This window comes from Anomaloglossus baeobatrachus, chromosome 1 (assembly GCF_048569485.1).
Source record: "Anomaloglossus baeobatrachus isolate aAnoBae1 chromosome 1, aAnoBae1.hap1, whole genome shotgun sequence".
NCBI classification, from domain to species: Eukaryota; Metazoa; Chordata; class Amphibia; order Anura; family Aromobatidae; genus Anomaloglossus; species Anomaloglossus baeobatrachus.
The window spans coordinates 126,619,869-126,646,537 of record NC_134353.1 but is presented as its reverse complement, the minus strand read 5'-3'; the positions used below and the strand labels follow the sequence as shown (position 1 = coordinate 126,646,537).

The 26,669-nt window shown below is 41.9% G+C and overlaps 1 protein-coding gene across 7 annotated transcripts in view; it reads left to right on the top strand.

Moving 5' to 3' along the window:
* Positions 1 to 26,669, top strand: part of FRYL (FRY like transcription coactivator) — a 520,064-nt gene that overhangs the window by 265,451 nt on the left and 227,944 nt on the right. For all 7 annotated transcript variants that reach the window (XM_075347029.1, XM_075347025.1, XM_075347024.1 and 4 more), the window contains one exon: positions 6,921 to 6,974. In XM_075347029.1, the coding sequence (XP_075203144.1) occupies positions 6,921 to 6,974 (54 nt within the window). The remainder of the gene's footprint in view (positions 1 to 6,920; positions 6,975 to 26,669) is intronic.

Here is a 26,669-nt window from a genome sequence, read left to right as displayed (position 1 = left end):
AGTGTAGGTTTTATCCAGGCCTGGACATAGGATGGAAGGGTGCAGCCATATATTATGTCTGAGCTTTCGTCTTGTCTCCTACAGAACATAAACATATTCTCCTGCCCTCGATGATAGAAGGATTGCTTACGTATCTCCATTGTTTTCTGTCCCTCTGGAAATGCTGAAATTTTAATAAACCATTTGCATTTGCCTATGAATGCTCTGAAGTGCTGGGAAATTTTTCAACCTTCAGGCTATGCAGACTTTGCACGGGTGTGCGTCACAAGGTATCAGCAGAAAAATCCAATATCGGTTTATTTTTAGTATTGTTTGCATTGCAGCTATAATGCTGGCACGGTAAAACGATCTGGTTACTGTGGAGCAGTGCGGAGCCAGCAGAATATACCGCAGGCTCTGGCAGCGGTGACCTACACACTCCTGGCTACACTGGCGTGCCTACTGCTACCTGCCCTGTAAGACAACAGACATCACGGGTATAAATATTGTACAATATCTCTGTTATATTGCTAGCAGCATTGTGGCATTAAAGTTTAATATGCTGACGATCTGTCGTACTCTGCATTCAGCCATCACTGTAATAGAGATGTCAGATTCATGGAGACAGTCATCATCTCTCGGCACCTGCCCATATTCTCTTTGTCTGCACTTGGGGACTCCGCAGATGGCCTCCGCTCCCTCCTACACATGGACACTCTCGTTTTCATACTCACGCTATCTAAGGGTACTTTCACACTTGCGGTTTTTTTCTTCAGTTGCAATCCGCCGTTTTGGAAAGCAGCGCAATCCGTTAACGGATTCCGCTGCTTCCCATAGACTTGTATGGGCGACGCATTGCGACGCTGCGTTGCATCCACCAGGCGGAAAGAACGCAGCATGTAGCGTTTTTCTGCGTTTCCCAGAGCGTAAAAAAAACGCAATGTGCTGGATCACGTCGGCGTCTGTCATTTTTATAACGGAAGCCTATGGTGCCGGAATCCGGCAGAATTCGTCATTTGACGGATCGCATGCTCAGTTGAGTAAACTGCTGGAAAAAAAAAAAGCTAAAACGGATTCCATTGTTTTGCAGGATCCGTCGCATCAGTTGTGCCACTATATGCAACGCATCCATTACATCTGTCACACAACGCAATGCAACGGATGCCGCACAACGCAAGTGTGAAACTAGCCTTATACAGCTCCTGTGATCTAGAGCCTATAATGGCGCATTAGTTTAGGAGATTTTATAGTGACAACATACACTTAAAAGGAATCTGACACCGGATTCCAGTGATGTCACTTATGCTTGTTGCAGTTTTTATAATCCCTGTTTTCTCTGCTGCAATGCTCTGAATACTGAACCCTGGATAACCCTGCCCACACCTTTTGATTGGCTGCTTTATTGTTCACTGTGCATTGGCAGAAAGCCATGATTATATACCAAAGTTTAGGCATGCATGTGAACAATGGACAATTATCAACCTGTGTAAATTGTGTAAGCAAGTACAGTCTGAAGAGTAAGGTGAAATATGCTGTTCAGTCTGTACTGCACCTATCCAGCGTCCTGACATCCACCTGTTGTGGCCCTGAAGAAGAACACTGCTGGAAGACAATTAGTGCAAAAAATGGGGTCTTAACAGATGATACCAGTGTGAATTAAACTCTAGAGGAGCTCACCTTCAGCAGTTGTATAAGTCACAACTGACTGTAGAAACCTGAATGCCACGGCTGCTGCGGCTCCACGGGGAGAAGAGGATGACCATTGAATAGACAAGGAAAAGTACTGCACTGTGGTAGGGATGAAAAAAGTCCAGAGGGTACTACCAGTGATTTTTATTTCAACGCTTTTCAAATAGAGACACCTCTCCTTCATCAGGAACATTTACAATGTGATTGTTCCTGAAGAAGGAGAGGGGTCTCTGTCCGAAACGGCATTGACATAAAAATAACTGGTAACACCCTCTGTGCTTTTTTCATCCCTACGGCAGGGCGGCATTTTTCCTTATCTATTCAATGGTCATTCAGTTCTGTACTCGGCATCCTTTAAGTAACCTGGACTCCTCTGGCACTTACTAGGCCTTACAATGTCATGATGTAAGGTCCAGAAGCCAAGACTCACTGCCAACTGAAAACGGTGCTTACAAGCTTAATGGAAAAGAGCTTGTAAGCACTGCCCATGTTCTCTGATCTAGCCGTGGAGGTCAGTCTCCTAGACAACAAACTGTGAACACAACAAAAAACTATTAATATGTCAAGAACGGCTGAAAATTGTAATAAAAAATGAGAAAAATGCTTGTATATAAAAGTACTAGCCGATAATACCCATGTATGGAGGTGGGACAATCATATGGTGAAAAGTGTTACAAGATCTACTCAGTGTTCTGCTAGCCAAAATGTGGATATCAATACCACCTCCAAATGTTATCAGTACCCATAGACCTAGAGAGGCAAGAAAGAGCTGAGAGAAACAAATACTCTGACACGCGTTTCACTTCTTTGGTACTTTTCACTTTCTTCTTTCTTTACACAAGTATTTAATGTAGATAAAAAAGAGACTTGCATGCCAAAGCTTTAAACTACTAAACATATAACAAAAAAAACTTTTTTTTTTTTTTTTTTGATGTTTTGCTTATCAAAATGGCCATTTTCATACCTGCCCAGTAGCCACGTCACGGCAATCTGATTATACTAGGCCCTACTCTATTTTACAAAAAGGAGATAGTTGCACACTGCAGTGCTAAGATATGTAGAACAATGAATATTGGAATATAGACATGCATTACTGCTATGAAAAAAACATGTAAAAATTTACAATTTTTGGGGAGGTCTGCCTCTGATTTTAGTTGTTTGTTTTTTGTATTCTTTTGTGAGGGTCACTCTGCGGTTGTGGATTATTATTATTATTTATTATACCGCCATCAATTCCATGGCGCTTTACATGTGAAAGGGGTGTACATAATAGGGAAAAGTACAATAATCATAAACAATACAAGATACAGACAGGTACAGGAGGAGAGAGGTCCGTGCCCGCGAGGGCTCACAGTCTACAGGGGATAGGTGAAGATACAGTAGGTTAGGGTAGAGCTGATTGTGCGGCGCTGTATCAGATTGAGGGTTACGGCAGGTTGTAGGCTTGTCGCAAGAGGTGGGTCTTCAGGTTCCTTTTGAAGCTTGTCAAGGTAGGCGAGAGTCTGATATGTTGTGGCAGAGCATTCCAGAGTATGGGGGAGGCACGGGAGAAATCTTGGATGCGATGGTGGGAAGAGGAGATGAGATGAGAGTAGAGAGAAGGAGATCTTGTGAGGATCGAAGGTTATTGATACGTGTATTTTGCCATCTTTATTTCAATAAGGAGTATTTTTACACTGTTTCAGTGGCTGTAGTGCATGGTGTTTGAGCAGGTTTGTAGGTTGTAGTATTTCTTTTCCTGGCTCGCTGAATACTGTGGGTTGTAGGTAATATTCCACTACATTTCCAGTCTGTGTCTTTTTGATGGGAATAAGCATTATTTCATGTTAATTTTCATTCTGGGACCTTGATTCAAATTTATTTTTTTCAGTTTTGATCAATGCTTGTAAATGTGTAACATCCCCATTTACAACAGGCGGCGTCCTGAGAAGAGTGTGGGGCTGGAAGCTGTACAACATGCAGAGCAATAGAACGGACATGCATGAATAGCTATTGAGTTCTCCTGCCTAATTTATGTGCCAGTAAAGTTCTTATCACATGAAGCTGCTGCCGCTCATCAGGATTGATGATCCATTATATAACTTGGCAAAATATCACAGAACGTCTTTCTTAGGTTACTAACTCTTACCGGTTCGGAGTTTTCCTTTCTGCCCGCCTTCCATGCTTTTCTGTTTACTTCCATTTTAATGGATACAGTTAGGGATGAGCGGACCCATGGATATTTTTCTGTACTTTGGTTAAAAGTTCTGTTCATTACCCGGACTTGACCTGAACTTGACCCTGGACGCTGTATCTCGAACCCCATATAACTCAATGGGGACCCCAACTTTAGTGCTGCAGAATGGTCGTATTAAGCGCTTAGGCCAGTATCACACGTGATTGCCTCGTATGAGTCTCGCGGTACATCACCCGGCACGGACTCGCACTGTCCTCACAGGAGCTTCTCAGCTGCCTAGAGATGCATGCAACCGACCCGCTCCTGTGAGGAGAGTGTGAGTCCGTGCCGGCTGATGCATCGCGAGACTCACGCGAGGCAATCGCAAGTGTGACACCGGCCTAAGGGGCTGCAAAAGGAAGCAAAATGGTGGTAAGAGCAAGAAAATTGCCTTGCAAACAAATGTGGATAGGGAATCATAATAAAAAAAAATTGACATGGGGCCCAGCTGGGGGCTAGTATTATCAGGCTGGAAAGGTTCATGGTTTTTTGTCCCTTCCCAGTCTAAAAATAGCAGCTTGCAGCCACCACAGAAGGGGCATGTCACATTACACGCGCTAATTCTGCAGTTTTCCCCAGCTCTTCCCGATTGCCCTGGTGCAGTGGCAATCGGGGTAATATTTTTGAAGTTGATTTTAGCTGTGAATTAACAGCGAGCATCAAGTGCAGGGGCTAGTATGGGAGAGGCGCCTATTGGACACCCAATTACAAACCTAGTGTGCACACACACACGCACACACGCACACACACACACACGCACACACACACACACGCACACACACACACACACACACACACACACACACACACACACACACACACACACAAAGTATTTGAATAAAGACTCCCCCACACTCCCTATCACTAGGGAGTTCACTATTCTTTGTTAAAAAAAAATCCTCAAAGTTACGAAGTAATCCAATAATGTAATGTCCCATGAGGCCCAGCCCATTGAATCCTATGGAGCCTTGCTCTGAGATAAAGGCTCCATTGCTCACTCCCAGTCAGCAGCAGTCACAGAATTTCTCACGATCGTGAAATTCAGTACCTATAGAGCCTCATTCTGAGAACGTTCTCAGGAGGAGACTACGCAGGATTCGATGGACGTCATGGGACACTACACAACTGGATTGCATTGGAATGTCAAGCATTCTTTAAAATTCATAAATTGGTGGACGAAGTCTTTATCCAAATAAAACACGCACAAACAAGTAGTTTAAGAAAAATGGCATGGGATCCCCTCTGTTTGATAATCAGCCAAGGTAAAGCATACAGCCGAGGGCTGCAGAATGCAGCTGTCTGGTTTATCTGCCCTGATTATCCCCTCCCCCCCCCCCCCCAAAAAAAAAGAGGGTGGGACCTCACATCTAATTTTTTCTTTTCTTTTTTTTAACTATTTATTTATTGTTTCCAGCAGCATCCAGGCATCTTCCCCATGGTGAAAGCTTGTTGATTGGCCTTTCCACAAACCTTATTCCGCATCCAGACACAGTCTTCCGTGAGACGTCTGTGTCCAAGTTCATGTCCGGACACAAGGTGTCCAGTACGAACCCTGGTTCGCTCCTCCCTACCTCCAGTATTTAGGCTATTTGCTAGTTCTTGGTGTTACCCAGCAGTGTGTTACAGCGCTGTTTAGGAAGGCAATGTTATGTGGTGGTAGTCTGAACATACAGGATAGCCATATCCTTCTGAGAGAAGTGTGTGGCCCTCGAGGATTTTTTACTTACCGTACATTTATAGAAATAAGGGGAAAACTGTACTTTATTGCTGTACAGAAGTCACCTGCAGAAATGTATTCCTTTACCATCATCCACTTTTCATTGTTTTAATAAGCTGTAGATCATTCATAGTGATGTATAGAAATGTTACACTATGTTCTCAGTTATTGTGTATGGTTTTTGGGATTTTTTTTTTACGTAATGACCACCATTTGCCTATGTTTTTTTTTTTAATTATAAGTGGACCCCCCCCCCAGACCCCATTAGAAATCAGGTTTTTCATAGTTCACTTCTTGTCTAGAAATAGAATCTTTCCCACTAGTTAAAGACTTATCCCATAAATAAATTAATATTCATTGGATCCTGCAGAACGTCAGTTTTTCATTGTTCTCTTTTCTGACACACTCCCCTGTGTGTAGATTATGCTGCTCCGTTCACATCTTGTCTTGTAACAATGTTCGGTTAGATGAGCTTCCAACACATACGGGGGAGGGCAGCCTTAGACCCTCAGTCACACCTCGGAGGTATGCCATTGAAGTCACCTGCATATACTTTCTTTTACAGTGGTCAGTCTAAACAAAAAGTGGACTTTCCGTGATGTACGTTCTATATTTTTGCGTTTTCTTTCAAATTATGGAAGTCGTGTGCCACTAGATAGCTACGTATTCGCGTGTGTCAGGAAATACTCCCAACTAGGGTTGAGCAAGGAATTTTGTAGGATCCTGGTCCAGTTGCCACGTCTGAATACCGTGGCTTCCAGACCACAGCCTGACGAAACTCCATGGTTACAGATATATGAGCTTTTTCATTTAATGGTTATTTCTATGGTCTTTACCAAGGGAGTGTGGCTCACATGATTTTCTTGGTGGAAGGGGCGGGGGTGTATTTAGGTTGCGCTGCATAATTACACTTTAAACCACTCTCCTATGGGAAAGACAGTGGAAAAAAGTAACAAATCTCTGAAACTATATCGTGGCTTTTATACATAAAACAAAAATACTCTTACAGGTTGGGTGTAAAATAGGATAAAAACTGGCCATTGTTGACCTGCAGACAGGTCTTCTTTAAGCAAAGTCATTCTAAATTAAACTTCACTTTGATGAACTATTGAGCACCAAACAGTAAAAATCATCATTTAGTTTTCAATGGCTCCTCTGCAGTACAATGAACACAAGTTTATGAATTACTATAATGTTGACTATTTTTCCCTGAATTATGGAAACCCAAGAGGGACTGTGGTGCTTTCCATCCTCCGCATTCACTTTCCATTCTCCGCATTCACTCTAGATGCTAATACATGTGTCTTTCCCTCTTTACAGGAGAAGCTCTTGTCAAGGTCTCTTCAGAGAGGTGAAGATCTTCAGTTTGACCAGGTGAGAGTTAAGACCTTCCAAGTGTGTTCTTGAAGCTCTGCTTTATGCAAGGAAGGGTTTTATGGCCTCCAAGGTGTTCATGAAGAATAAGCTTGACCCGTATCAAACAGACTTGTGTGTTCCTTTCAATATTTTTTTTTTTAATTTTTGTGTCCAGACTTTTCATTTAACGATCAATGTTAGAACCATACATGAGAGGACCCTGCCCACGATGGCTCACTGTCTACAAGGGATGGGTGAGGTTACAGTAGGTGAGGTCCGAGCTGGCCATGCAGTGGTATAGTGGAAGGAAGGAAGCATACTGCAGATTGTAAGCTTGTAAGAAGAGGTAGGTTTTCAGGTTCCTTTTGAAGGTTTCCACAGTAAGCAAGCATCTGATTTGGGGGGTAGGGAGGCATCTTGTATGTGATTGTGGGAAGAGAAGATAAGAGGGGAGGAGAGAAGGAGATCTTGTGAGGATCAGAAGTTGCATGCAGGTAAGGACCAGGAGACTAGGCTACAGATGTATGGAGGAGACAGATTGCGGATGGCTTTCTGTGTCAGTTAGGGTTTTGTTGGAGGTGGAAATGGCTTGGTTATGTGGCTTGAAGGAGAGGGCAGTCAAGGGTTACCCCGAGGCATCAAGCTTGTGGGACTGTGGAGAGTTAGCAGCCATTGACTTTGCTGAATAGGTTTCCATAGGGAAAGATGGTGAATTCTGGTATGTCCATGTTAAGTTTTAGAAATCTTGCAGAGAAACTTGATCAAATAGTTGACAGACATTGTGGGATTCTGGTTAGTAAGGAATCGATATCTAGCCCAGAGAAGTAGATCTGTGTCTCATCAGCGTAGAGATGATTCTGAAAGCCGTGAGACTCTGAGCTGTTCCAGGTTGAAGGTGTATTTGGAGAACAGGGGTCAAGAACTGAACCTTGATGGACACCTACAGATAGGGGGCGAGATGATGTGTGAGTGGGAGACGCTGAATGTCCCGTCTGTTAGGTATGACTAGATCAGTGATAGGACCAAGTCTGTGATACCAAGAGATGAGTCTGTAGTAGGAAGCAATATATATTCAATGTATACAGTGGGTGAAATGAGAATTGACCATGTCACCAGTTTTCTCAGTAAATATCAATTCTAAAGGGGAGTTTAACATTAATTTCTCACCAGATGTCGTTAACAACCCATACAAGCCACACAGGCAAAGAAACCAAACCATAGATGTCCATAAATTTTGTGATATTTAATAATGAGAAATTACACAGGGAGTAAGTATTGAACACACTTACTGAAATGTAATTATTTGTACAAAATGGCTTCAAGATGCCTCCTGTATGGAGAAACTAATGGCATGCATTGCTCAGGTGGGATTTTGGCCCGTTCTTCCACAAACACTCTTTAAATCCTTACGGCTCCATGCACTCCTTCAGTGAACTTTGAGCTTTTAGTTTCTTCCATGAATTTTTATTGCATTCAGGTCAGGTGATCGGCTGGGCCATTCTAGCAGTTTTTTTTTCTCTGAAACTAATTGAGAGTTTCCTTGCCTGTGTGTTTCAGATCATTGTCCTGCTGAAATGTCCACACTCGTTTCATCTTCATCATCCTGGTAGCTTGCAGCAGATTTTTATCAAGAATATGTAGTACATTTGTCCATTCAATCTTCCTTCAATTATATTAAGTTTGTCAGTGCCGTATGCTGAAAACCAGCCCCACACCATGATGTTCCTACTTCCAATCTTGACTGTTGGTATGGTGTGTTTGGAAAGGAATGTAGTGCATTTTGGCCTCTGAACATGGTGTGTATTATGGCCTCCAAAGAGTCCAATTTTAATTTTGGTCTCATCTGACCAAACTATATTCTCCCAGTATTTCACAGGATTGTCTAAATGTTGTTGAGTAAAATTAAAATGTGCTTAAACATGCTTTATATTCAGAAATGGAGTCTTGTGTAGTCAACGTGCATACAGGCCATGGAGGTGTTGTGCATATAAAATTTCTTCTGTAACCTACGCCATCAGTATGTTTTGCAACAATAGGGTTGCAGAGGTATTGAGACAGCTCACTGGTTTTGCCTATCATGAGATGTTTCTCGTCTGGCACTTTGGTAATGAGACATGTTTTTATACATCATCAGTTAAACCAGCTGATGATGTATTCCATTAAGTGGCAGAATTAATGATAAATTTCAGCTGGTGTCATGACTTAGCATAGCTTTTTGAACCTCTTTTTTTTCAAGTGTTCAATACTTTTTTCCCTGTTTTAATTTCACATTATTACACATCATTATTGGACAACTATACTTTGATTTCTTAGGCTGTTTGGGTTGGATGGGTTGTTACTAACATCTCGTGAGAAATTGATGTCAATAACACCTTTAGAAATATATTTACTTAGAAACTTGGTGTTAAATACCCTTTTTTTCACCCATTGTATAATATAAATATATATAAAAATATTGTGTGTGTATAATATATATTTCAAAAACGTTCAATTTCCACACAAGATACCAAGCCTAATTTTGGGCTCAAAAATCTTGTTCTGTACGAAGACTTTTCATCGGTCTGATTATCATCGCAGCCAGGATTACAATATCAGATAACTTCTTAATAACTCCGTAAGTTAAGCCTCTTTGGCACTATTTGTATCTGTCATTGGACGGATGCATTTTTAGATGTTTCATGCATCCTTTTCTTATAATGGATGCTAGTGTGTACCTAGCCTTATAGTGTTTGACAAACGTGTTCACTTTTTTTTCCACGATCAGTCCTGTAAAGTCATAAAATGGCCTTTTAACTAATCATTTCATGTTGTTTGTTTTGCAAAAAATAAAGATTTGGTGATGACTAGACTATTTACGCGCTTGGTTTCCAGCCTACGTGTTGTCGGTGGTGCCATCCTTCCATGCGGCGCTGCAGACACGTGCCCTGTGTTCATTAATAAAGTCTGCAGGTGCCAATAATTGTTAGGCCAGGAATGTCGTTACTTTCTTCTCTCCACAATGTGGCTTGCGTTTTATCAATTAACCTCAGCGTCCAGGCTGCGGGATTTATTTGGTGTGGCTTTGTGAGCTGTGACTTTGCCAAGCTGAGCTAGCAGTAATGAGGAGGATCGTTGTTGGACCGGCCACTTAGTGCTGGCTCAGTTTAACAGTTTCCCCCTAAACATTTTTACATTTTGAGTGCCAATAAAAGATTTGTTTAGACTAGTGCCAGCATCTTCTAGTAAATATAGATAATAACCTGAGTCCTCTTCATGTAATGAAGCGGAGGAGAAGTATTAACTGTTTCTGGCGGCCCGGAGTCTGGAATGCATCACTCAGCAGTCGGCTTTTACGCTTCTCTGGGCCTAAATACAAATTAAAAAAGAATGTGCTGAAGAACATGACGTCCCTGCAGCTGCCTGTGCCCCGGGATCACTGCTCTGTTCTAGCCCTCCAGTTAGCGCGGTGTAATGTTCTGTTCTTCATAACAAGTCTCAATCTCAAGGTACTGTCACATATTAAAAAGTAGTCCTCGTGTAGTGGTCCGCAGGGTATGGTCTTTGAGGAACCTTTATTATTAGGTGACATCAGCAGTGGCATTTAGATTAGGGTTTATAGGCATCCTTAAAGGGGTTTAGTTTAATAATTCCCATTTTTATATACTGTATTCTGTTAGTTGAGTGGGTTCTTCTGTTTATGATCCTCATCCCTTAATCAAAGTGGAGAGCAAGTTACTAAGGCTGCTTTCACACTACGTTTTGTTAGCATGCGTCATGAACGTTTTTTTGCTGCAAAAGCATTTCCTGTTTTTGCAAAGAAAAACGCATGTGTTATTTTGCAGGATCCTGTCACTTGAAGTTTATGGGCGGGCATTGGAGTCATGTGATCGGGAGTGAGGGGAACTGAACTTGATAGACTGGAAGCCGGCATCTGACAGCTGCGGTGAGCTGTAACCAAGGTAAATATCGGGTAACTAAGTGAAGTGCTTTGCTTGAATACCCGATATTTACCTTGGTTACGATCCCGCTGCTGCTAGAAGCCGGCTCCCTGCACATGTAACCAAGGTAAACATCGGGTAACTAAGAAGCGCTTTGCTTGTTTACCCGATATTTACCTTGGTTACAAGCGTCTTCCGCTATCAGGGGGAGGAGAGAGAGGGAGGGGGGAGAGAGACTGATCACGCGAAGCTGGTTTCTGGGCATGCTCAGTAGACCGGATCCTGCTTGCTCTATCAGCATGCCAGCGTTCACATACGTTTGCGTGCAGTATAGTCAGGATCCAGCGATTTGCAGTATTTTGACGCAGCTCAAAAACGCTACAAGTAGCGTTTTTGAAAAAAGTTAAGAAACTGCAAGTCGCTGGATCCTCACTATAACGCAGGTTGACGTGAGTCCATTGCAAATGCATTGAAATGAAAACGCATTTGCACTGGTTACATTTTTGCGTTAAAAAAATGTTCATGACGCATGCTAAAAAAACGTAGTGTGAAAGCAGCCTAAGGAGGTGTCTGCTCCAGACGACGTGTCATGTGGTGGTGCTGCGAAAAAATTAACACATACCGGCAGTGCTGTGGAGTCTGTGTCCATTTTGTTGGAGTTGGTATAAAATGGAAAGCCTTCGACTCCTAAGATATATATAAATATAGATAGATATAGATAGAGATGTAGATTATATATATATATATATATATATATATATATATATATATATATATATATATATATATATATACATATACATATACATATACATATACATATACATATACATATACATATACATATACATATACATATACATATACATATACATATACATATACATATACATATACATCTACATCTACATACACAGTTAGGTCCAGAAATATTTGGACAGTGACACAATTTTCGCGAGTTGGGCTCTGCATGCCACCACATTGGATTTGAAATGAAACCTCTACAACAGAATTCAAGTGCAGATTGTAACGTTTAATTTGAAGGTTTGAACAAAAATATCTGATAGAAATTGTAGAAATTGTACACATTTCTTTACAAACACTCCACATTTTAGGAGGTCAAAAGTAATTGGACAAATAAACCAAACCCAAACAAAATATTTTTATTTTCAATATTTTGTTGCGAATCCTTTGGAGGCAATCACTGCCTTAAGTCTGGAACCCATGGACATCACCAAACGCTGGGTTTCCTCCTTCTTAATGCTTTGCCAGGCCTTTACAGCCGCAGCCTTCAGGTCTTGCTTGTTTGTGGGTCTTTCCGTCTTAAGTCTGGATTTGAGCAAGTGAAATGCATGCTCAATTGGGTTAAGATCTGGTGATTGACTTGGCCATTGCAGAATGTTCCACTTTTTTGCACTCATGAACTCCTGGGTAGCTTTGGCTGTATGCTTGGGGTCATTGTCCATCTGTACTATGAAGCGCCGTCCGATCAACTTTGCGGCATTTGGCTGAATCTGGGCTGAAAGTATATCCCTGTACACTTCAGAATTCATCCGGCTACTCTTGTCTGCTGTTATGTCATCAATAAACACAAGTGACCCAGTGCCATTGAAAGCCATGCATGCCCATGCCATCACGTTGCCTCCACCATGTTTTACAGAGGATGTGGTGTGCCTTGGATCATGTGCCGTTCCCTTTCTTCTCCAAACTGTTTTCTTCCCATCATTCTGGTACAGGTTGATCTTTGTCTCATCTGTCCATAGAATACTTTTCCAGAACTGAGCTGGCTTCATGAGGTGTTTTTCAGCAAATTTAACTCTGGCCTGTCTATTTTTGGAATTGATGAATGGTTTGCATCTAGATGTGAACCCTTTGTATTTACTTTCATGGAGTCTTCTCTTTACAGTTGACTTAGAGACAGATACACCTACTTCACTGAGAGTGTTCTGGACTTCAGTTGATGTTGTGAACGGGTTCTTCTTCACCAAAGAAAGTATGCGGCGATCATCCACCACTGTTGTCATCCGTGGACGCCCAGGCCTTTTTGAGTTCCCAAGCTCACCAGTCAATTCCTTTTTTCTCAGAATGTACCCGACTGTTGATTTTGCTACTCCAAGCATGTCTGCTATCTCTCTGATGGATTTTTTCTTTTTTTTCAGCCTCAGAATGTTCTGCTTCACCTCAATTGAGAGTTCCTTAGACCGCATGTTGTCTGGTCACAGCAACAGCTTCCACATGCAAAACCACACACCTGTAATCAACCCCAGACCTTTTAACTACTTCATTGATTACAGGTTAACGAGGGAGACGCCTTCAGAGTTAATTGCAGCCCTTAGAGTCCTTTGTCCAATTACTTTTGGTCCCTTGAAAAAGAGGAGGCTATGCATTACAGAGCTATGATTCCTAAACCCTTTCTCCGATTTGGATGTGAAAACTCTCACATTGCAGCTGGGAGTGTGCACTTTCAGCCCATATTATATATATATAATTGTATTTCTGAACATGTTTTTGTAAACAGCTAAAATAACAAAACTTGTGTCACTGTCCAAATATTTGTGGCCCTGACTGTATATGCAGATAGATATATATATATATATATATATATATATATATATATATATATATATAAAATGTGTGTAGATAGATATGTAGATAGATATGTAGATAGATATGCAGATAGATATGCAGATAGATATGCAGATAGATATGCAGATAGATATATATATATATATACACATATATATATATATATATATATATATATATATAAAATCTATAATATAGAGATATAAATAGATATAGATATAGAGATAATATATATATATATATATATATATATATATATATATATATATATATATATATATATATATATATATACCGTATGTATAGAGATATAGATATATATATATATACCGTATATATATACCGTATATATATATATATATATACCGTATATATATACCGTATATATATATATATATATATATATATATATATATATATATATATATATATATATATATATATATATATATATATATATATACACATATATATATATATATATACTAGAAGGTGGCCCGATTCTACGCATCGGGTTTCTAGAATTCTAGAATTTATGTATTGTGTAGTTCATGTATGATTTTTGTTTATATATATATATATATATATGTGTTGTTGTGTGTAGTTACCAAGTGTTTGTGTAGGGCGCTGTACATGTTCTGAGTGTCGCGGGGGGTGAGAGCGGTGTTGTATGTGTGTTGCGTGTGTTGCGTTGTTTGTGGAGCGCTGTGTGTCTGTAGCGCGGTTTGTGTGGGTGTGGTGTGTTTTGGGGGGAGGTATGTTTTGAGCAATGTGTGTGTTGTGCAGTATGTGCGTATATTTGTGTGTGCAGCGTTGTCTGTGTGTGTGGGTGTCTGTGTAGGGCGTTGTTTGTGATTCCTAGTGTGTGTGTGTTGTGCAGTGCGCGTGTGTGTGTGTGTTGGGGGGAGGTGTGCACCTCCCATCGTGCTCCATCCCCCATGCTGCGCACCCCCCCATCGTGCTCCATCCGCCATGCTGCGCACTCCCAAACGTGGTCCATCCGCCATACTGCGCACTCCCCATCGTGCTGCATCCCCCATGCTGCGCACTCCCAAACGTGCTCCATCCGCCATGCTGCGCACTCCCCATCGTGCTCTATCCGCCATGCTGCACACTCCCAAACGTGCTCCATCCGCCATGCTGCGCACTCCCAAACGTGCTCCATCCGCCATGCTGCCCACCCCCTATCATGCTCCATCCGCCATGCTGCGCACTCCCAAACGTGCTCCACCCGCCATGCTGCGCACTCCCAAACGTGGTCCATCCGCCATGCTGCGCACTCCCAAACGTGCTCCATCCGCCATACTGCGCACTCCCCATCGTGCACCATCCGGCATGCTGCGCACTCCCAAACGTGCTCCATCCGCCATGCTGCGCACTCCCAAACGTGCTCCATCCGCCATGCTGCGCACTCCCAAACGTGCTCCATCCGCCATGCTGCGCACTCCCAAACGTGCTCCATCCGCCATACTGCGCACTCCCCATCGTGCACCATCCGGCATGCTGCGCACTCCCCATCGTGCACCATCCGGCATGCTGCGCACTCCCAAACGTGCTCCATCCGCCATGCTGCGCACTCCCAAACGTGCTCCATCCGCCATGCTGCGCACTCCCAAACGTGCTCCATCCGCCATGCTGCGCACTCCCAAACGTGCTCCATCCGCCATGCTGCGCACTCCCAAACGTGCTCCATCCGCCATACTGCGCACTCCCAAACGTGCTCCATCCGCCATACTGCGCACTCCCCATCGTGCACCATCCGGCATGCTGCGCACTCCCAAACGTGCTCCATCCGTCATGCTGCGCACTCCCAAACGTGCTCCATCCGCCATGCTGCGCACTCCCAAACATGCTCCATCCGCCATGCTGCGCACCCCCCATCATGCTCCATCCGCTTGGGAGTGCGCAGCATGCCGGATGGTGCACGATGGGGAGTGCGCAGTATGGCGGATGGAGCACGTTTGGGAGTGCGCAGTATGGCGGATGGAGCACGTTTGGGAGTGCGCAGCATGGCGGATGGACCACGTTTGGGAGTGCGCAGCATGGCGGATGGACCACGTTTGGGAGTGCGCAGCATGGCGGATGGACCACGTTTGGGAGTGCGCAGCATGGGGGATGCAGCACGATGGGGAGTGCGCAGTATGGCGGATGGAGCACGTTTGCTCAGCCTCTCTCCTTCCAGCCTCCCTCAGCATCAGCCTCCCCCTCCCAGCCTTCCCCAAGATCAGCCTCTCTGCTCCCAGCCTCCTCCAGCACGCCGTGCTCCTCTGCCGACACTCACCCACACCCGATCGCATCCACTCACCCACACAACCGATCGCATCCACTCACCCACACAACCGATCGCATCCACTCACACACACCCGATCGCATACACTCACACACACAGACACTGACGATATTGCACATACGCGCTGATACTCACAACATCCGGGGATATCACATGCTTCTGGCCATGTGATCCTCCGTCAGGTCCTGGAAGCTCACAGCACAATATCGCCGCCGAGAAGCAAGCGATATCCCAGGATGTTGTGAGTATTTGGATGCGATGTGATGTGTGTGTGTGAGTGTGATCTGATTTGTGTGTGTGTGTGTGCTGTTATGTTATGTATGTTCCGCAGCTGCAGGACCTTGATGTGTGGATGCGATGTGATGTGTGTGTGAGGTGTGTGTGAGAGTGAGTGTGAGCCGGTGTACACTGGTAACTATGATACACATCGGGTAACTAAGGGACCTTAGTTACCCGATGTGTATAATGGTTACCAGCTTTCACGGCCTCCGTTAAGATCCCAGCATCGCAAGGTTATGTCTGGCGCTGCCGGGATCCTGACGGAGCCGGTGTAGAAGCAAGCGATATCCCAGCATGTTGTGAGTGTGTGGATGTGATGTGTGAGGTGTGTGTGAGAGTGAGTGTGATCTGATGTGTGTGTGTGTACTCACCTGGGAATCGGAGCCCCGTGTCAGTTGGGCCACAGCGAGCGTGCATTGCGTGAGGGGGGCGGGGCCTGCAGAGAGCCGGGGCGAGAGGCCAATCCGTGTGGGGGGGCGGGGCCATGGCGAGCCCAGCGGCCAATCAGCTTTGTGTCACCGTAAGGACACAATTTCGGAGCATGACAGACAGACAGACAGACAGACAGACAGACAGACAGAATAAGGCAATTATATATATAGATATAAATAATAATAATAATTTTATTCATTTATATAGCGCTGTTAATTCCACAGCGCTTTACATACATTGGCAACACTGTCCCCATTGGGGCTCACAATCTAGAGTCCCTATCTGTATGTCTTTGGAGTGTGGGAGGAAACCGGAGAACCCGGAGGAAACCCACACAAACACGGGAAGAACATACAAACTCCTTGCAGATGGTGTTCTTGGTGGGAATTGAACCCAGAACCCCAGCGCTGCAAGACTGCACTGCTAACCACTGAGCCACCATGCCGCCCATATAGATATAGATATATATATATATATATATATATTCTATATTAAATCAGGAACAACAGTTCAAGTCAGAATGTGATGAATATTGTTTCATAAGTATTTGGGAAAGTTATGAAATGTCTGTTCTATTCCTGATCAAAGAATCTCAGCTTTTAGCTTAGATGAATCTGTGCTGCACTTCAGCTACATGATATAAGCAGTGATGTCATCATTATACTACAGTAAATTTGTCACAAACCTGAGTCATCTACAGTTGAAACCAGAAGTTTACATACACCATCTATAACAGAGGTCTCAAACACGCTGCCCCTGGGCTGCATGCGGCCCAGAGGCTGCTTCTTGTGGCCCCCTGGATGATCTGATGATCGCGGCCAGTGCAGAGGCCGCAGCAGTCAGCGCTTTATTTCAGATGATTTGCTGTTGCTGCTCAGTCGAGCTCTGTGCACAGCTATCGCAGCTGCTGGTCAATCAGAGGTCAGTAACTGAAGCGTATGACGTCACCTGCTTGCCTCTGATCGGCCGGCGGATGCGCAGAACGGTGGAGGCGGCGTTGAAAGCGCGAACACGAGATTATGGGCGGGTACTTGATGAAAATCACAGCGCCGTCCAGAATCTTGCGCATGCACAACACGTCACCAGCGGTCACACTGTGCACATTGCACAGTCCTGGGAGAGTGGCACAGCGCATGCGCGAGATTATGGGCGGCGCAGTGATTTTCATCAGCAAGTACCCGCCCATAATCTCGTGATCGCGCTTTCACCGCCGCCTCCACCGTTCTACGCAAGCGCTGGCCAGCTTACCTCACGTCACCTCTTTGAAATTGCGCGATGGGGGACGGCCTAAAGCGACAGGGAGGCAGACTAACGGACACCAGAGAGCCCGCCCCCGTGTACCATTATCAAGATCTGAATACAAAAAGGTACCACTTTATAAAGTCTTTATTTTGGTCAGAAAGGGGGCACATAAACAGGAACATTGCTAGAATACAGCCCAGGAGCTGCAGAGGGGGAATCTTTTAGGTTTAGTGCAAAATTTCTGATGGCGGGTTCCCTTTAATCCCTCAATGGCTGCCCAATAAATTTGCAGGGATAACAGTTGATTTTGAGTTGGGTTTCCATCTCAGACACCTAGTGACATTGGGAAGAAGACAGAAGCTGCTTTTTACTGCTTCTGTCTGCTCTTTTGCCAGCTACAGAGCACTCACTGAGTTTTATTTAGGGAGTAGAAGTATTTGTACCGTTAAACCTTCTTTTGAACCTGTTGATTACATTATTGCCAGTTATCTGCTGGGTATAGTGGAGCTGCTGGATCTTATAATCCCCATTTTAACTCTGCAAGTCATGTTAGGCAGAGGAGGGGGTATTCTTAATTCTCATATCTAGAGCTGCTATGGATGCATGGATGCAGTGAAAAAGTAAGCAAAAAACAAAATAGATCTGAATATATACAGTGTTCAGTACAAAGGAGTACACCCCCTTTCAAAAGTAAGATTGTAATCAATACCTCTCCGAATACAAGAAGAGTTTTCAAAATTGACAAGACTGAGTTTCATAGAACATTTTTTTAACCAATAACATGACAGTAAGGTTAATAATATAATTTTTTTCATAACAAAATCTTCAGTTTTATTCAAATTAGTTGATGCAAAAATGAATACACCCCCATCAAAAACTACTACATCTAGTATTTTGTATGATCTCTGTCCAGCACCAAGTCTTCTAGCGACAAAATGAACCAGTTGGTGACGTATTGTGATATCTTTTTTTTCATTCTTCAAGAGCCTATGATGCTGGATGGAGAGTGATGCTCAACTTGTCTCTTCAGAAGTCCCCATAGGTGTTCAGATCAGGAGACACTTGGCTCTGAATAACTTTCACCCTGTTCTTCAGAAATGCAACAGTGGCCTTACTGTACATGTGCGTTTTGGATCATTGTCATAATGGTAAAGTGCACGTCTACCAAGGGCACAGAGTGTCTTCTCTTACAAAATAGGGCAGTACATCTGTGAATTCATGATATCATCAATGAGATGTAGCTCCCAGACACCAGCAGCACTCATGCAGCCTCACATAAAGACCGTGCCACCACCATGGTTCACTGTACGGAGATAGATAGATTATATATATATATATATATATATATATATATATATATATATATATATATATATATATATATATATATATATATAATCTATCTCTCACAGTCATATGAAAAAGTTTGGGCACCCCTATTAATGTTAACCTTTTTTTCTTTATAACAATTTGGCTTTTTGCAACAGCTATTTCAGTTTCATATATCTAATAACTGATGGACTCAGTAATATTTCTGGATTGAAATGAGGGTTATTGTACTTGCAGAAAATGTGCATTCCGCATTTAACCAAAATTTGACCGGTGCAAAAGTATGGGCACCTCAACATAAAAGTGACATTAATATTTTGTAGATCGTCCTTTTGCAAAAATAACAGCCTCTAGTCGCTTCCTGTAGCTTTTAATGAGTTCCTGGATCCTGGATGAAGGTATTTTTGACCATTCCTGTTTACAAAACAATTCCAGTTCAGTTAAGTTTGATGGTCGCCGAGCATGGACAGCACGCTTCAAATCATCCCACAGATGTTCAATGATATTCAGCTCTGGGGACTGGGATGGCCATTCCAGAACATTGTAATTGTTCCTCTGCATGAATGCCTGAGTAGATTTGCAGCGGTGTTTTGGATCATTGTCTTGCTGAAATATCCATCCACTGCGCAACTTCAACTTTGTCATTGATTCTTGCACATTATTGTCAAGAATCTGCTGATACTGAGTTGAATCCATGCGACCCTCAACTTTAACAAGATTCCCGGTGCCGGCATTGGCCACACAGCCCCAAAGCATGATGGAACCTCCACCAAATTTTACTGTGGGTAGCAAGTGCTTTTCTTGGAATGCCGTGTTTTTTTGCCTCCATGCATAACGCCTTTTTGTATGACCAAACCACTCAATCTTTGTTTCATCAGTCCACAGGACCTTCTTCCAAAATGTAACTGGCTTGTCCAAATGTGCTTTGGCATAACTCAGGCGACTGTTTGTGGCGTGCTTGCAGAAACGGCTTCTTTCGCATCACTCTCCCATACAGCTTCTCCTTGTGCAACGTGCGCTGTATTGTTGACCGATGCACATTAACACCATCTGCAGCAAGATGATGCTGCAGGTCTTTGGAGGTGGTCTGTGGATTGTCCTTGACTGTTCTCACCATTCTTCTTCTCTGCCTTTCTGATATTTTTCTTGGCCTGCCACTTCTGGGCTTAACAAGAACTGTACCTGTGTTCTTCCATTTCCTTACTATGTTCCTCACAGTGGAAACTGACAGTTTAAATCTCTGAGACAACTTTTTGTATCCTTCCCCTGAACAACTATGTTGAATAATCTTTGTTTTCAGATCATTTGAGAGTTGTTTTGAGGAGCCCATGAAGCCACTCTTCATAGGAGATTCAAATAGGAGAACAACTTGCAAGTGGCCACCTTAAATACCTTTTCTCATGATTGGATACACCTGCCTATGAAGTTCAAAGCTCAATGAGGTTACAAAACCAATTTAGTGCTTTAGTAAGTCAGTAAAAAGTAGTTAGGAGTGTTCAAATCAAGAAATTGATAAGGGTGCCCATACTTTTGCACCTTTCAAATTTTGATAAATTGTGAATTGCAGATTTTCTGTTAGTACAATAAACCTCATTTCAATCCAGAAATATTACTCAGTCTATCAGTTATTAGATAGATGAAACTGAAATAGCTGTTGCAAAAATCCAAATTGTTATAAAGAAAAAAGGTTAACATTAATAGGGGTGCCTAAACTTTTTCATATGACTGTGTGTATATATATATATAATTTTGAAACATGCATATTGTACTCAAATGTGTCTTACTTGTTTTTAAAATTACTTAGATCAGGCAGGTAGAGGCTATGGTGATGCATACTGTTTCATAAATTTGTGAAGTCCCACTAGAAATCTTAAGACACTTTTCTCTCCCTTGCACCACTTTTTTTTTATACACCTTACACCACTTTTTGATTGACTTTTTTAGACTCTAATTTTGCACCAGTTTAGTATTTTTACGACTCCTTTAAGTCACGCCTTCTTTTCAAGATGATCTTATGAGGTGCAAAAAAGGGGCTAAACTAGCAAAATATATGGCGCTAAACACATTTAATAGTTTTTGGGCACGGGTGACCATGCAGGCTAGCAAATATGAGTTAGGGCACTAGAATCGTCTGTTTCTCGCCAGCATTAACCAGATTAGCCGGATGTTCTGTGAGAATTAAGCAAAGCCCAGTGGGCAATAAACCAAGTGCGTACCCACAATAGTTACACACTGAAAATTGTACCAAAAGAAGCTGATCTTTTGCTTTACGTGTGTGTGTGTGTGTATATGTACCGTATATGTGTGTATGTGTGTATGTGTGTGTGTGTGTGTGTGTATATAATATATATATATATATATATATATATATATGCATACATACATACATACATACATACATACATACATACATACATACACGCATATATGTGTGTGTAATAATGTGTGTGTGCGTGTGTATATATATAATATTATTTTTTATTTTTTTTTTTTAGTAAAATGTCACCTTTTAGTCTTCAATTGTGCAAAAAAAAAAAAAGGAAAAATAGGTTTTGTATACCACTGCAGTACCAGTGTATAAAGTCCCAAACTGTTGATTATCCAAAAAAACATCTGGAAAATTAAAACTACATCCACCTTGTCGAGCACACCCAAAAAATAATGACTGGGAAGACTAGAGTAAAAATAGCTTAAAATAAAATGCCTAAAAACAGATTTCCTTTTTAAAAAAAAAAAAAAAACACACACAAAAAAACCTTTCAACAAAACAACTTTAACCTTTTCTTATCCTGAGCCCCCACCCCCCCTTCCACCCGGGGAGACATTCCAAAAATATAAAAAATTCCATTACGCTCCTTTGTCGGGCCACTGCCTTGTTTATCAGTCACATGTAAATAAATTTATTTTCTGTTGATTTATTTTACAAAATTCATTCATATTGCAAAATTCTGACGTTTTTCCCCAATTATAATAGGATTTTAATGGGCAGAACAGGAAATTTTATTGGATAGGAAAAGGTTAAAACTCAACTGTTACCAGACTTCAAAATGTAGTCTGCATACATCAATAAATTGATGAGGCTGGTGTGCTTACTGTGATAGTCCAAGCCTGAATGGCTGTATAATTATATATTTGACTGGACTCATAAAATGCTAATTTTAATATAGGATGGGAAAACTTTCAAAAAGGATTATGCAGCCTTTTTGGCAAGGATCTTTGCAGTTATTACACCTGTCTCATCAGGTCCAGGAGATTTATCCTATTTATCTAGGATGCCAAACATAAAGCGGCTATGAAATGAAACGTGCAGACAGGCACTGCATCAATTTGAAACCTTTTTTTCCTTACAGGTCTCATAATAAGCCAACAGGAACATGGAGTCTGTATAGGTGAAAATGCAGGATAGAGACGTCAAATAATTGACAGTTACCGTGGAGAGCTGCTATTAAGCCCTCCGATAAGCCCTCCGATACATATTCGATTACTTGGCCGGCAGCTATCTTGCGGAGTGCTCTCTGAGGGAGCCGCTGTCGGACCTCTCTGGCGTCAGGTTATCTGAGGGAGAAAAAAGGGATTGGCATGGTGAAATCATACATGACACATCCTTAAAGGGAATCTGTCACCAGGTTTTTGCTCCTCCATCTGAGAGTAGCACAATGCAGCTGGTGACCTCCTCCAATGGGTTTAGTCCGTCTGAAAGGATTAAAAGTAATCTGTCACCAGGTTTTTGCTACCTCATCTGAGAGCAGCATAATGAAGGGGAAGAAACCCTGATTCCAGTGATGTCACTTACTGAGCAGTTTGCTGTAATTTTGATAAAATCACTGTTTTCTCTGCTGCAGATCTAGCAGTTATACAGAGCTCATGAATATGCTGGCTACCTGCAGCACGCCAAGTAGTCCTCTAATGATAATCTACTGCTAATTAATCAGTGATTTTATCAAGACTAAACTAAGCATCTCGGTAAGTGACATCGCTGAAATCAGGGTTTCTGCCCCTACATTATGCTGCTCTCAGATTAGGTGGCAAAAACTTTGTGACAGATTACCTTTAATATTCCCGCCAATTTTTAATTTTTTTTTATCCTGTGCTTCCATACACATTAGACTGTGTACTGAACCCATTGATATCTGCGTGTCCGGTCACCGTTAGTCGAATGTGTATGGGGTCTAAAGGTATTAGGATCCGTCAGATACACATTTTTTCATTAGGAAATTCTTAAGTTTGACTGTATTTTTGTCAGTATTTTGCATCAGTATGTAAAATGAAAGTGGTGTGTATATTGCGTGACGCTGCACATACAATCCAAAAACAATGTGTGAATTATTTTTACTTTCAGTTAAACCAGCTTAGTATTGAAAATATCCAATCTAACTTTTCTTTGCATCTAAAAAAAACCCCAAAACAACTGCTTGTGGAAGATACATATTTTGGGCAAAAGATGTAAAATATAATATAAAAAATGCCTTTCTGGAATTGGTGTAAATGTAAAAAACCATAGAATAAAATGTAAATCTGCAAAAAGATACTAGGTGAATGTTAAATATTAGCATGTATACTTAGTGATACACTGGACTCTATCAAGTGGCAAGAGTTTATCTACTAAATAATAATGATTTGCCAGCCGCAAATACGAACTTCATGCTCTGAAGCAGTATACTGCTCCCTGAATGTGACCAGCCGATGGCATCTGCAGATAATATGGCCAAGTTATAGCACCAAGGATGCCATCACCTTACTGGAATATACTAGTAACGGAAAGAACCACATAGAAGGATAATTGTCATTTGCCATTGGACAGTGTACCAGCACAGCACCACTAGCTCTTGGCTTTTCGTTTTTTTTTTTTGTTTTATTTTTACATAACTATTTGTAAATTCTTAAACTTGACTTCCACTATTTTATTGATTTGACTAAACATAAGATAAAAACAATATGCAAATACCATGAAGTAAATAAATAATAGTACATGTACATAACACAGGGTGCTTAGTTGTATAGTACATGTGCATAACATAGGGTGCTTAGTTGTATAGTACATGTGCATAACATAGGGTGCTTAGTTGTATAGTACATGTACATAACATAGGGTGCTTAGTTGTATAGTACATGTGCATAACATAGGGTGCTTAGTTGTATAGTACATGTGCATAACATAGGGTGCTTAGTTGTATAGTACATGTGCATAACATAGGGTGCTTAGTTGTATAGTACATAACATAGGGTGCTTAGTTGTATAGTACATGTGCATAACATAGGGTACTTAGTTGTATAGTACATGTGCTTAACATAGGGTGCTTAGTTGTATAGTACATGTGCATAACATAGGGTGCTTAGTTGTATAGTACATGTACATAACAGGGTGCTTTTTGGCACTATTTTTATCAAAAAAGCATGTCACTGCACCAAGGTGTGCCCAATTAGGTTGGTGCTGCCTCCAGTATTTCATCTCTCAAAATACTAGAGATGTGACCACTCTGATTGGGTACACCCTGTCCCGGTGAGGTGGCTTTTGAGCTTTTTTGATCAAAATAATGTCAGCTAAGTAGTATTTGCTCATTGTTTTTATCCTAGATTTTGTCTGTTAATGGACACGGTCAATGTGTTTCTACATATTGCACTTATACCAACAGATGTGCCGTCCCATTTTTGGGGTTTTATTTTATAGATAGGACAGGTCTCCAATATCAGATTAATCTTCACAGATCAGATGTTATTGTCTTCAGCAGCTGCTAGGTGTAAACAGTATATGGAGCAAAGCAGCAGGGATGTGTACACTGCAGTTGCAGATCGTCCTGTTTACATCAGACCACTGTCTGAGCTTGTAATAGGTAATCTGTGGGCTGGCTGGTGTCAGTCCTGCACCGGTGTGATATATTTAACCTATTCTAAGGATAGGATATCAATATCACCATAGGAAAAAAAACCCCTTTTCTTTTTAATTTTTTATTTTATTTTCACACATACTTAATATGGCTTAACACCTTCGAGTGTATTTGGATTTGCCCGTGTACCCTTTAGGCCAGAGCTATAAATTGTTTTATGCAATTGACTTGAGTTTGGTTGGAGGCTTTAAATGGAGCGATATGTCAGTGATTCCAGCCTGCACCTTTTTCTTGCTTAATTGAGTGGGAATAGTCATGCAAAGTCTTTGGATCACCACTATGGCATGTCACATTAGAATTTCATCAAAATGCAGCTTCTAGAAGTCTGTAAACTTCAACAGTTTTTAAACAGGGAAATGTTTTATCTCACAGAAAGCAGCCGCTATGATCCCATTGTGTCTTGTCTGTATACCCTTTCATTTCCTCCCGGGCCGAGGAGATGTAGTATGAGCAGACCATGCTCCTACAGTCACACAGTCATTACACTGCACATAACTATTATATCCACACAGGAACGTTTTTTTTTTTGTTTGTTTTTTTTTCTTTTAACACCAGTTGTGGAACCTATTTATGTTCCAAGATCTATTGATTAAGTGTACTTTGTGGGACATCTCCTTTTTAACGGCCCCAAACTATACAAATAAAAAAAGAGCGTTTGGCTGAATACTTTTCAGCAACATTTTGCTGGACTGAAAGGTCATGTTTTTTTCAAAAAGAATGGACAAAGCCCCTGCCAAATTGCTCTAGCAGTGTCTTTCCTCCTTTATAAATGGACATTAAAATTCACATTGCCCAACATCATGTCAGGGTGAGCCATTATAGCGAAGAAAAATTCAGCTCACCCGTATATGTATCCGCTCAGTTCAGATGGAATGCAGGATGTCCACCGGACAGGCAGGGCCGTATAGGCAATAGCAAGGAGTAAGGACGGGACTCGGCACCAATTCCAGGATAGAAAAAATATAAATCCAACGAAAAATATATAAAAGTGTAGAAACTTTATTCAACGATTAAAAATCCAAGAAAAACATCATAGATTCCATGAAAACATCATAGCTTGACGCGTTTTGGACAGTTGGAATGTAGATAAGTCCTTAATCATAAGCATCATGAGTCATTATAGCTCCCATACTAGAGGGGGGCAAGTCACATCGCATTGCAGGCCCCTGGTACATTGCGTTGTCTGTGGTAAGTGCTTCCTATCTGCTGTACTCCCCGGCGACTCTTCTGATTTTCAGGCCCATGCATTGTGCTACACGTAATGTTGTCTCAGGCGTATTGTAAGAGGCACCAGGTATTCCGGCAGGTAGGAGGCGTTTGTCAGTGCCCTCTGCTGGACCATGGATCTGGGAATCGATTTACTCATCTATACCTGATATATATTAGAATATCACCAGTATTGGCAGGTTTGTGGGACTTTTGTCTACTCTGAGAGGCCTCTTTACACATTGTTCTCTGTTGTGTGTCCCTCCGTATCTTCTGTCTCTAGCTTTTTACCAGCCTTTATGAGAGTAGAGATACTTGGTTACATCCTCCTTAAGAATTTCGGGTTTTGAAAACCGCACCTTAATGAAATGATTGTGATTAGTGATGAGTGAGCGTGGTCTCCACAATTCGTTACTTGATCGAGCATCGGAGTCTGAAGATGGTTGAGTTTCCCATTGACTTCCATTATACTCAATACTCAAGTCGCATCAGAGCATCATGATATTCGATCAACTAACAAGCTGTGGCGAGCAATCGTCACTAATTG